At 38.6% G+C, this 13,428-nt stretch overlaps 1 protein-coding gene across 2 annotated transcripts in view; it reads left to right on the top strand.

Annotated features, from left to right (window-relative positions):
* Window positions 1-2,402: 2,402 nt before the first annotated feature.
* The window catches only part of kiaa1549la (KIAA1549-like a), a 96,258-nt gene continuing 85,232 nt past the window's right edge, over window positions 2,403-13,428 (top strand). For both annotated transcript variants that reach the window (XM_067502257.1, XM_067502258.1), the window contains exon 1: window positions 2,403-2,913. In XM_067502257.1, coding sequence (XP_067358358.1) covers window positions 2,673-2,913 — 241 coding nt within the window. In that variant the 5' untranslated portion in view covers window positions 2,403-2,672. The remainder of the gene's footprint in view (window positions 2,914-13,428) is intronic.

Consider the following 13,428-nt stretch of genomic DNA (forward strand, 5'->3'; position numbering starts at 1 on the left):
GTTTTGTTGCAGCTTTGTACCTAACATTTACTGGCATGTTGGCAAACAGAAATCAGAAGTTAGTACAGTTTTCATATTATGAATATCTAACAGGTTTTCTTCAATTGTAGCTCTTTTCCTAAACACAATCGTACACTTTGTGTCTGGCTGTTATAGAGAGTATTGAACTCTAGGTAACCTCTAGGTAACCTCTTAAAGCGTGTCTTAATGTGTCAGCATTAAAAAGATAAACCACTGGTGGAAAGGACAAATGTTTAGTAATAATTGATAATTACAAAATAACATTGGCTTTTAAAACCATTAACATAATGACAAACATTTTCATAAGGATCCTTTACATTTGTTTTTGTAAAAATAAATATATCTACAAAATGCAACGTTTTACTATTGTAAAAATAAACTTGTCAGTGCCTTCTTACACTATATGTACTGCTGCCCAGATGCTATGAACTAATCAGATATGTCAATTGAGCCAATTTATCAGTGTAAGTCTTATTGCCCTGTCCAGCATCTAGAGAGATGTAGAAATAAAAATAGACAAAAAATTGGAGGACGAAAATGTGGTTTGAAATAAAACTTAGAGAGGTGTAACTAATAAAATGATTAATTGCTGTACCACATTTGTTGCCTGAGCAGAGCATGAGCGCAACCAAATGTGGCACTAAAAGCTTTTCTATTCAAATAATTTTTTAATGGAGATGCATAAAATGAACTCGGCTGGGCTTAGTAGACACTTTATTTTGAGAAGTTTAGTCCTTTATGTAAAATAGATCCAGTCTGTCAGTAAACCTTTAACTTTACGAACAATTAAATCTCTTTTTCCTGTAAGCTCTCCACAATGGATGCATTGCCTGTTGGAGTCCCTGTGTTTACAGTCTATTTCTATTTATTTTTTTGTGCTTTTGGCTTATCCCGTGAGTTCAGGGTCGCCACAGCGGATCATTTGGCACAGTTTTTACGCCGGATGCCCTTCCTGACGCTTCTACCGAATGGGGTTTAGTCTTGCCCAGACATTATAATATATTAATTATTTATATCAATTAATTAATTATATAGATTATATATTTCGACATATAGCCAGGACTGGGGATCAAACCACTGACTGTGGTCCCTGGACGACTGCCTTGCCAACTGAGCTAACCTAACCTGACCTTATTCTTTTTTTCATGCTATGTGTTACAGGAAACATTGTGCCATCTGTTGTCGTTAGACCATAGGTTCAGTGAAATGTTTTTTTGACACAACACCAGAAATCCTTGGAAAAAGTATAAAATTAGGTCTCCTACTATACTGTAATGTTATGTCATAAAATGGCTTTATTAAAAACCGCTTTATAACCTACTTGGCTTTTTCAACTTTATGCGGGATGGTGGCAAAAAAAAACTTGACAGCATTATAGTTTGAAGCACGCTGGACAGGCAGTGTAAGAAAACCTATTGATGTCTTGGTCAGACACTCTCTTTGCTCATTAATCACTTAGTTTGTGCGCTACTAAACCCACAGAAATTTCTGAAACGGCAAATAGGTTTTCAAAGTATAATCCGGACATGATGAAGGCAGTGCGCCCTTGGGAACGACTCTGCATGATGTGTATCATCCAGCTCCGGTGACTTTTGTGAAGGCCACACTTCCTTCCGCTCCCAGCAGTGGCCGCCTGCCTCCTGCTGGACACATCTCAGCAGAGATGCACTGGCGTCACCGCCTGTCTTCCTTTGTGGTCCTCTACCGACGCCGTCGACTTTACGTGCGATCCAGTGAAGCGAAAAGTCAGACACAAGTGAGCTGTCCCGTTTCACAGAGGGGGGACCGTCAGCTCAGACCTTTTCACGCAGCTTGTCATTTTAACCAAAATTACACGGGCAAACGTGAACTGTTTCTACCTGCTAGAAAGTGCGTCAAGCTGGCCGCGGTTAGCCAAAATAAGACCTGGGGTTTGGAACCTTACATTTAAAACGGATCCCTAGTAATTTAGCATGGCTCGATTGAACAAAAACATGTAATAGTGAACCTAACATGTATTCACTCTCTGTCTTCAAATGCTCCAGACAAAGAGCTTATGTGAGTAATTCAATCAAAATAAAAACACGCATATAAATGACAAGTTTAATTTATGGTACAAACCTGTGTTTAGTTTGAAAGCAGTGCTCTAAAGGATACAATACTAAAGTAGCCCATAGCACCACCATGCAGTGTTCAAAGTTGGAGCTGGATAGCCTTACAAAAGGTTAACTGATACATTTTCCACAGCTACTGTCTTCCACATCCTCATCACCCAAGCCTAAACCCCAGGTAATTTGGAGGCATCAGCCTAATGAAAAAAATCTACCCAGAGCCACGCTTTGAAAAGTTTGGGGCTTTTCTTTTGAAGGCTGCATTAGCACACTTCCGGTGTGTTGGCCGTGCCTTTACGCAGCAGCCAGCAGAGATGGTGAGAGTTCAGCGGTCGCTGTAGGCACACAGCGCTGACACACACAGGAACAAACACACCGAGACGCGTAAAGGGAGGGAAAAAAAAAACATAATCTCTTAGTTTCCTTGTCGACCCTCACAGCCTTCAGCAGGCTCATGGAGAGCGGTGCCCTGCTTGTCCGCACCGGGGGCACGTTTGTCTTATGCCTTTCACCACAGCAGCGCCCGTAGATGTTTTCCATCCAGGATTAATTGGCTGACCAATGGCTCCCACACATGCACTCTTCTTCAGCAGCGGCAGCGGTGGCCCCGTGTTCGGAGAGGTACACAACAAAGAAACACCCCGCTCTTTCTCGGCATGGATAGCGGATGCAGGGATGGTGGCCGCTTACTCGCCCAGGATCCGGACGAGTACGCGGCTCTTTAACGGGATGCTGGCCCAGTGGTTTGTGACCGTCGGTGTGGTGCTGATGCTGATGGCACAGAGCTCCTTGGCCACTAACGGTAAGATACTCACAGTACAGCTCTTACAGGTTGGAGTCTTACGGTTTATTTGTGAGATTTATTTACAATAAATCCTATCAGCACAGGATCAGGATGAGTGGCGCCGAACGCTTTGAGTCACATTTCAGTCTCAAGCTGACTTGGATGTTATCAATTATTAATGGAGATCTTTGTTATCTTTGGGGGTAGATCGATGTGTGGACATTTCCATCGGACAATGTTGGAGCTGTGTAAAACTGCCGCTGTGTAGTCGCACAGTCAATTAAATGCGTCTGGAGCAGCTCTGATGACGACTTTGTTCAAAAAGAATTCGATTTATTAGTCTGAATACGTTTTGTTATCTGTTTATTTTGTATTTATAACATTGGTTTTAGCAGCACACAGGCCTTGATAACCGATGTCACGTCCCCAGACACGCATCTGGAGCGCATGGGGACCGCAGCGCTGCGCCGCGCCGGAGCCACAAGCTCACCGCGACCGTTTCTTTAAATTAGCGCGCAAACTTTTTATTCATTCATGGAGCTTTGAGCTGAAGTCGTCAATCTCGAACAACATCCATAGGGGGACGTTTCATAATCAGCACAGATATAAACAATTTATGATCTAAATGGTACTTCAGCTATTTAAGAGGATTTTGGAGCTATATTTATAAAATATCGCCCCAAAAGCAGTTTATCGTTTAAAATTGTCATTAATATTATTTATTTAGCTCGTATTTGGTAGGTTTTGCAGTGTTTGAGTCATTTAGAAGGCATAAGTCTTACAAAAGGAACATACTTTATTTTGAGATTAAACTGACTGAAATCATTATGTTTTAATGTGTCTTGAAGCAGTGGAAATTTATTTCTGGGGTGTTAAGCAGCATAAACCTAAACTGTCACAATTCCCTTTCATTCTTAGCTGATAAAACATTGGAGAAGGACTTGAATACACTTCCCTTCATTAAAATTGTGATAAATTCTCACTAATGCATATCAAGGAGAGTCAAACTGAAATATACACTGTTTACAAAAATCACACTTCACAAAATGGAGGCATGAATTCATTAGAGGTTCATTAGGAAACCAGTGGCAGCATTTCCAGAGCTGCTTAGAAATGCCACTGACTTTAAGATTGTCAATTCACCCAAATTACAAAATTTTCTACTTCCGTAATTTGCCATGCAGATAGTTTTTGTTTTTTGCAAAGCTTTGGAGATATACACCACACACTTGATATGAATGGAATTTCAACATTCAACATTGGCAGCACAAAGGATGACATTTGAAAAAATCGAAATGTCAATTGCCCCGTGTCTTTCCAGGAACAGTGACTCCATTTTATAGACAATTGTGGATGTTTTTCAGTATGAGACATGGCACTGCAGAAGTGTGTTTGAAGAGTTTTTTTATACAGTTCTCAGTTAAGATGATCAGTGTCCCACCGCCATCACCCACAAAAGCACCATTCCACTCAAAGTTGTACTCACAGACGGGTATAATATAGCAAAATTAAGTCTTAAGTATTAAAAATACAAAAGATGAATAGAAACAATTATATATATAAAATCAAAAAGAAAATCAAATTCTAATACTAGTTTTAACAAAATTGTACAAATCTTATATCATGACCTGATTGTTATACTGTCCTACTGCACTTCCAGCAAAAAACAGTCAAAATACAATCACAACTGCTGTCTTAAACCTGACGTTTCTTGACTTTTATGATGTAAAGTTTTCAGTTACATCAGCACAGCTTTGCAGTGCCATATGAGTCAGTTCTGAAACCTGAAAATCTGTCAGCATTTTTTCCAAAAGGCAATCGTTAACAAGTTGCTAAAAGAGACTACAGAGGTTGGAGTCACTAGATATATCAGGTCATTATTAAAAAAAGGATTGTTGAAAAGGTAAGTTTGCTAATCAAATTACAAATTGGATTTTTTTACTACTGTGACGTTGCAGTAATGTGAGCGTGTTATAAACAGCTTTTTACTTCTGGTGTGCTTAAGATTGAACAATCTGGTGTTCATCTGTAAAGAATATTTTGCTGAAAAACTATCATATCATAAACATTTGTTTGTCACAGAGATTTATTTGTGCAATAATCCAAAAGCCATTTTGGCTTTTTGCTGAGGGAAGCAGGGAGATGCTAACTCCCCTAATCATCCCTACAGCACTCAATTACAGCATTAATAGTGATGATGGCATGGCCGTACAGTGTTTCTGTGACACAGTGGACCTCAGGAAGGACATGATCTTCAGCTTTGGAAAGCTCCCGTCTGCCTCGCCCATCACTGACAACTAAACTTAAGATTAAACCAGTTCCCGTTCAGTGCACTTGGTGTGCAGACAGATTTTAGATTCTACATAACATTTTAACAAATAACGGCAAAAAAGCAACAATATGTTTGTAAAACTATACATTCACAGAATTATAAATAAGTTGTGGTTTACTTTGTGCCACTTCATAGTGTGACTACTAATGCTTACAAAGTTAGAGCGGCACTTTTTCACAGAGCCCAGCGCTGAACACAAGGAGTCCTTGTTATAGGGTTAGACTAGGGCTGGCTTTTCTGACTAAACAGCCAAGACCAGTTGTTTCTGCGTGACAGTAAGTGTTATATAATTTTTATATATTACGATACAATATGACTTTAAAGACTGGTAAATTATAGTGGAGCAGAGAGAGAGGGAGGACATGCTGGATTCCCAAAAGTTGCATTTCATGGCTTTGTTTTTATATTTGTTAATAGTATTTTTTTTTTTTATCTGACCTGAAAACGTCTGCAGTACGTCGTGGCAATGAAGTCACACAAGAATCTCAGATCTCCATAAAACCATTTTTCCTACTATTAAGTCTACTATTAATGTTTGAACTGGAAGAAAGTTTTCCTAAAATCGCATAATTGGAAACAAAACTAGAACAAATGGATTGTACTGTTTCACATTTACATCACCAATGAGAAAACGATATGTCGAATCATAAAGTGGCTCATGCTGTTTTATATGTTGATCATTATATTAGTGAGTGAGTGGCTGACGGGGTTGACGGTCTCCATCTCTGTACCATCCTAGACAAAATGAAAATAATTAAATATTAGCTTATTTTACTAACACATGCCACCTCTCCTCTGGGTGCCGTACGGTAAACATGCACTTATTAAAGCAGAGAACATGGAGAAGATTGCCAAAGTATTTGGAAGAAAGTCTTTATCTGCCCAGCCTCTCCAGTTAAATCTCAGCAAATCGCCCACTCACTCACAAAATATCCTCTTTTATATCATGTTGCCGTGCCACTTATAAGCAAGCTTTTCTGTAGCATGGCTTGAGGAGATTTGACTTTCTCTTTCTTACCCACTTACTCAGGCATTCAGCTGCTTCTGCTCTTTTGGAGAGAAAACATTGCTATTGTATTTTCCGTTTCCAATCATAGCAAAAAAGATGTTTTGGGGTCTGTTCTGTAACTGGTGTGTGTGATTATGTACATGTGTGAGCAATGGTGTCTGCAGGAGCATACAAACCATGTCTGCGTGTAGGTGTTTTCTTTAATAGGTCTACAGAGATCTTCATCCTCAGTCAATAGCTGAGATCTACTGGTCCGCGTTACCATGGGAACCGATCTGCAGCTAGTACTTTTCTCACTGTGTGTCTGTGTTTGTCAGTCAGGGATTGAAATAACATCTGAGTCTGTTGCCTAATAATCAGTGTCAGATGACACAACAGCGGAGATAAAATGTTCTCTAAAGCTCCAAAAGATTTGTTGGGTTTAAACTGAACTAACCCATCTGATTCAAGCTGCTAAACCTCCAGCTTTTCCGGTCATCCCTGAGTCATTGACCATTTATTGCTATGGTTTTCTTAGAATGCAGCATATGTGACACTTTACCTTCACTTTTTGTTCTGGACACATTTTAAAAACTGTTCAGATCAAACAGAAACTTCAGCAAATTTAAGAAATGTTGATGTTCTAGTAGCATCGGGAGTGGGGGGAATAATGGAGGATTAAGTGATTGGACTTAAGCCACTGACTAATTTGTTAAACATTAGCAAGTTGCAAGATGTATGCTTTCCTTTTCGTATCTCTTCCCACATAGATTTTTTTACACAAGGGAAAAAATAACAACACCAACACAATTTTTGAAAGATAGCCAGTTTTTTTTTTTTTTTTTTTTTTTTTGGCTGTGTGAGATTTCTGCCATCACCTCAGTACAACCAAACTGAATAAAACGTCTGTGGAGCTTGACAGTTATCAGTTTTCCACTACTCTATGGACACATTCCAGTCAGTAGCGAAAAGGTGTTTTAGTTTGATAACCAGCTTTAGAACCCATTCTGTTTTTGGAGAAAGCATAAAAACAATATGTGCCTAATAGGGTCACAAGTAGTAGAAATAAAAATTCCAAAGTCACAGGCTTTTTGGCATCTGGCTCTAACCTGGGTAGGACTGTGAGGAATTGAATGGCTGATCACAAAGTCAGAAGGAAACCTATGTTAGCTGTTGTGTTACCTGCCTGTACAATAAAGAAAGGAGGAGAAAGAGAGCAGGTAATAATCAGGCAGTTGCTTACTGAGGTTGAATTTAAATGTGATTGTAGAGTTGGTTTTAGCTGAGACACACTGCCACTGAAAGGTGTTTTATGCATACTGCCGCTCCATATTATACCATCACGCCTGTATTTCATTTCTGTGATCTTGATGAGATCCAGATATTCAGGGCTGTTACACTGTTAAAGCTGATTTGGAAACAAGGCTGCAAAACAGTGACGCACACCAAATCTGGGGCTGCATTGAAATATCAAAAGGACAAAACCTATAAATATTTATATTTGCAGAGCTTAATCAAATGTGAAAGAAGAATGCCTTTACTGCGTGTTCTCCTGCAGATGTCAATTCTTAGTAGATTTTTCTCATAATTCCACAAGATTCACCGTGCACTTATGCACCGAGCTCATGTTAAATGCATGGAGGCTGTCAGATGTGGTACCTCTGGAAACTCTGATGGTGGTTGACAGATGAGGGGGCTTGCTGTGCTACAACCTGCTTTATTTGATGTCAGCTACTTGGCTTCATAAGGATTCATGCTCACACATTATTGCTTAGTTCATTGGTATAGAAGCTCTGACAAATTGAATGAATGGCAGCACACGCTCTGCTGTGCTCTCTTCAGTGCTCAAGTAAATACCATTCCCAAGATTCAATACAAAAGGTTCCTGATGGCTCAGTTCCCTTCTGCTGAATTTACTTTGTGTGAAAGCATGTCTCTTAGAATGTGTTTAGAACCAACCACTGAAAAATAAAGCACAAGACGTTTGGTAAGTTTGGTCAGAGGTAAGTAATGCTTTTCCACTCATGATAATAGGGGAGATTGATTGGTGTTTCTTTTGTGTTTGTTTTTTATTTTTATTTTAAACTATTAACATGTTTCATGAACAAAACCACACAATGAATTGATTCTACTAGCAAGTTCACAAAAAAATGTTCTTGAAAGACGTGTACACCACTTCACACAGACATGTTGGGATTTATATAAAAAACCTACAGAGCTGTCTGAAGAGCTTTGGTGAACAGAGGTGTGGCAGTACATCTAAGAAGATTCATGCTGGAATCAATCTAAGGCCAGTGATGCTGTGTGTAGTCCCAGAAGCAAAATAGGGGAGGGGGGTGGGACTGCATCATCCCAACATATGTTCTCAGCATTAAAGCAGCAGTGGTTCTTTGTGCATCGTTCTGATTGGCTTTGCTTTGTAGGCTTTTATTATGCACTGTTTGAGCTTCTCACACAGACAAAAAGGAAATAAAAGAAATCTTATGAAGTTTTGGCACTTACATGTAATACAAAATCAAACCACAATAGAATATATATAGAATATATAGTAGAATGTTCTGACGTTGAAAAACGGTGGAGACTTAATAAAAGAATTCATATCAGTGAAAATATATAAAGAGAAACATGATTTGTCTCTCTACTTGCAGAGCTGCTGGCACACTGTTGCTAGGCAGAAACACAGAGAAGCAGCTTTATTATACAAAGAAGAGGGACAGCAATGGTGTGATTGACACAAACGATTTGAGTTACAGCTAACATCTTCAATAGAATAATCTTTTAGGCTGTTACACACCTCAGCATTTCTCCTCTACTAAATACAATACAGCATAAAAATTCACAACAACAGACGGATTCTTTCTGCTGCACTCCGAAGTTAATCATCTATTTCTGGAAATCGTTTGAGTCTGTGTTTGCCTATATGTTTGTGTGAGGAAGATTGAGAGAGACTTGAAGTCAAAGAGGGAACGAGGGAGCGAGACAGGCTCCATTTGCCGATTGTATTTCCCCAGCTTGTACATTAAATACATTATGCATGGCAAGGCCCTGTTACAAATCATATGGGGTAGGCAGAAGCTCTTTTTGATAATTTGATTTTATAAGCCTAATTAGCCACACTTTTTATTTTTGTCATCTCTTTGGGCTAAGAGGCTGGTTGTTTCCTTGCCAGTGTCCATTAGGAAGGTTAATTGCTTTCCAATTGTCTCCTGTGAGAAGCACTTTTACATATACAAACTATGATGACATAAGAACACTTCACTTGTTAAAAGCTCACACAATGCAAAATATGCAGTCAGCTGCTCAGTGTCGTGTAATTCTCTTTTTTAAGTGTGTGTACGCACATGTAGAAGTGTGAAGGTGCTTAACCTCTTGCAGCGAAGTACATACATCTGTGTGTGCATGCAGCATGCATATCATAGTTCCGTCCAGATGTCGTGTGATTTAAGAAAGGTGCCGCATTGTAATTACTCTTTGTGTTGACAATGACTTTGCACTGTGTGTAATAAGAGAAAATAGGGATACTGATAATCCCAAGCTTTTAGCCTTATTGCACATGTAAGTGGCAGTGGTAGTTTTGGGTTTATTTGTGGAGCTTGTGGTATATCAGCATTTTTTAAAGAAGCCTATGTGTAAAAGAACATAGGGGTAATAATTCTAAATTTAAAGCTATACCCCAAAGGAGAAGGTGTTACGTTCTATCACTACCAGAAAGTGAGATATCATTGCACTATTGTGAATGTCAGTATGTAGTGTAAACCATTTCTATGTGCCAGTTTCATCTGGGTCTGTTTGCTCATTACTACTTGCTTTATATAAACTCTGAGTTTGGTCTGTGGGGAGCAGCAAATTGTGATTGTTGCCATTGTCTAAAAGAACACTAACAACATATGTAATGTAATGTAACCTTTATTTATATAGAGCTTGACAACAATCTGGGATTGTCCTAAGCACTTTACAAAGAACAATATACAAGACATAAGAACAATATAAAATAGAACCATAAAAACAACAACAGTCTGAAACCACTTATTAAGTATCAAATGCCTGCTTGAACAAGTGAGTCTTCAGTTTAGATTTAAAATTATGGAGCTCAGATATAACATGAATATCGGGAGGCAAAGAGTTCCATAGCTTGGGGGCAAAGGCCCTGTCATCCTAACACTTTGACCTATAGATCTGGGCACACCTAGAAATTACTGATGAGTTGATCTGAGATAGGAATTTGCCACATGAATAGAAACCAAGGGCCACCTTGGGGCCGGTCCCGAGCCGGATAAAAATGGGAGGGTTGTGGCAGGAAGGGAGTCCGGCGTAAAAACACATGCAAAATCAATGTGCGGAATGTCATCGAAAGCTGTTAATCTTTTGAACTTAAAATGGACCCTGAAGTGAATAGGAAGCCAATGAAGACAACACAACACAGGGCTTATGTCGTCACGCTTAGAAGTAGTAGTAAGCAAGCGTGCTGCAGAATTCTGCACCAACTGTAGCCGCTGAAGAATTGATTGGTTAACACCAAAACACAGTGCATTACAGTAGTCAAGCCTCAACAAAATAAAAGCATGAAAAGCTTGAATAATTTCCAAGTCCTTGTGTGACAGAAAAGGCTTGACTCTGGCGAGAGAGCGCAGTTGGAGAAAAACTGTTTTGAGCAGCTCACTGTCAAAAAGAACACCTAGGTTTCTGACCAGTGTTAACATTCAGATTTGCCCTCTTTCAAAAAGAAAAAATTGCTGCCCAGCCAGTTTTTAATATTCACCAGACAATTAGGAACCACTTGGCCAGAGTTTTGTGATAAGCCATTTAGTGGTAGATATAACTGAATGTCATCTGCATAGCAATGATAAGAGAGAATGTGTTTTAGACCCCAATGGTAGCTTTCACAAAGAAAACAGGATAGGACCCCATAAGACAAACTAGCAGTAGCAGATGATGCCTCAGCCCATTTTATTGAAAAGGATTGACCTAACCGGTAAGATTTGAACCAATTAAATGCTGTGTCACGGATCCCCACCGGCCTATCAAGATGAGAGATCAGGAGCTCATGGTCCACACCGTCAAATGCAGCTGTAAGATCTAGCAGAATGAGGACAACATCCAAAATCCAAATCCAATGCCAGCACAATGTCATAGAACACCCTCACCAAAGCAGTTTCAACACTCGCACGAGATCTAAAACCAGACTGAATTTTCTCATAAAGACTATTAAAATTTAAAAATGTTTTAACTGATTAAAAACAAATTTCTCTATACCTTTGGATAAAAAAGGTAAATGTGAAACTGGTCTAAAAATAGATAAGCACCAAGGTGGGGTTCCTTAAGCAAAGCATTCAGCACTAACCCCGAGCTTAAGACAAGTAAAGTATGACCATTACTACTAAAGACCTCTTTCAGTAACCTGCTAGGAATAGCATCCAAAGAGCTATTAGTACTTTTCAGACATTTTCCAATATCAGTTAAAATATTAAAAGAACACAGAACATTTAATGAAGACGTATTACAATCAATGACCCTTCTCACTGCAGCAACTTTTCCAACAAAATGATTCAGAAATTCTTTGCAACAATTCACAGAATCATTAACAGCAGTAAGAATTGCAGGATGAACAACCGAGTATATTGTTCTGAATAAAACTCAGGGGTTGTGCATGTGACTAATAACTCTTGATAAAAACTCTGCCTTAGCTATTTTCACCGCATCCTGATTTTCCCTTAAGCAGTCTCTCAGATAGTCCTGGGAGACATGAAGATTGTCCTCCTTCCATTTACGTTCCGCCTGCCTTCCAGCCACGGTCCACTGCTAGCTTGCAGATTTTACGTCTCAGGGGGGCCAACGTATCCAAAATATTTAAACTAATAGAGTGAAAGAGAGTAACAAAATCATCTGGACTCAATTGGAATTGTAATTTTTGGGGGCGCCATAGCAAGCATATATCTAAACTGAAATAAAATGGAAGACAGGAAGTATAGTAAATAGAGGAGGATTTCGGTCCCACTTGTGGTGGGACCCTGAACTCACGGAAAGGACAAAAAATAAAAATAAAAATTACACTTCCCATCAGAGCTGTGTGGGCATTTACTGACTGCGCCTAATTTGTGACACCTGTGTGCAGAGTTGGATTGCTTGTGTTCATCCATTGTTGATTATTAATATGTTGTGTTTAAGCTTATTATGTACACACATAAATTATTTGATCTGATGTGCTATGGTATCTAAAGCATTGAAAAGTGCTAGGTCTATCTTTCTGTGATCTGCGATCATATAATGGAGGTACAGACCCTGATGAAGGCAACATGCTGGTTTAATAATAATTAAGTTGTTGGACAATCACCTTAGAATTCTCTCCATTTTTTAAATTATATGACCTAAAATACAGTCCTAAAGCTAGATCACCTGATTAACAATGTTAGTTTTACACAACAAATAAAAATATCAATTCTTAATTAGTTGTTTATGGCAAATGTATTTGAAATAGGATTGTCAAGGAATAAAAAAAATGGAATAATTATATGCTCTTTGATGAATTTTTCTAAATTAATCGCATACATCAATTACTGCTGTGAAAATATTTAAAATATTTAAATTCAAATAAATTTTGGCAGATGAGTGAATCAATGAATAATTCACATAGATCAAAAGCTCAAGGTCTTTTTTATTTCTGAATCAGAACATATTTTCACTGTCCATATGCAATAATGGTCATAACTATCAAAAATATGTTCTAATATGTTGAGGATGGAGATCCAAAAATGTATCAGGTTCAGTTAACGCGGAATGCAGTTTTTTGTCTTTCTGTCTTTTGACTCATCCCAAAATCTCATAGTTGCCACAGTCGATCATCTGGTCTGCATTTCGGTTTGGTACAGGTTTTTCACTGGGTATTGCAACAGTCCACAATTTTTACTGAGCACTCAGATATACTTTTTCTGTGATTAATTAATTGAAAGTAAGTAATTATGTTGATACTACTAATTTGAATCCCTGCTGTAACTGTTATGACTAATATTAGCAGCAAAAACTACACATTTCTGGTAATTGTTTATCAGCTGAATGTCAGCTTGGAGGGATTTTAGTCTGTTACTCCTCGCAGAACAACTTCAACTCAGGGATGATGTCTGGGCTATTTGCTTTAACTACCTGCTTTACTCCACAGCATTTGTATTTGATTAATTTCAGGACTTTGACTTAACTATTCTCTGGTAGTACAATTTGT

The sequence above is a fragment of the Channa argus genome, chromosome 4, assembly GCF_033026475.1.
Source record: "Channa argus isolate prfri chromosome 4, Channa argus male v1.0, whole genome shotgun sequence".
Taxonomy (NCBI): Eukaryota; Metazoa; Chordata; class Actinopteri; order Anabantiformes; family Channidae; genus Channa; species Channa argus.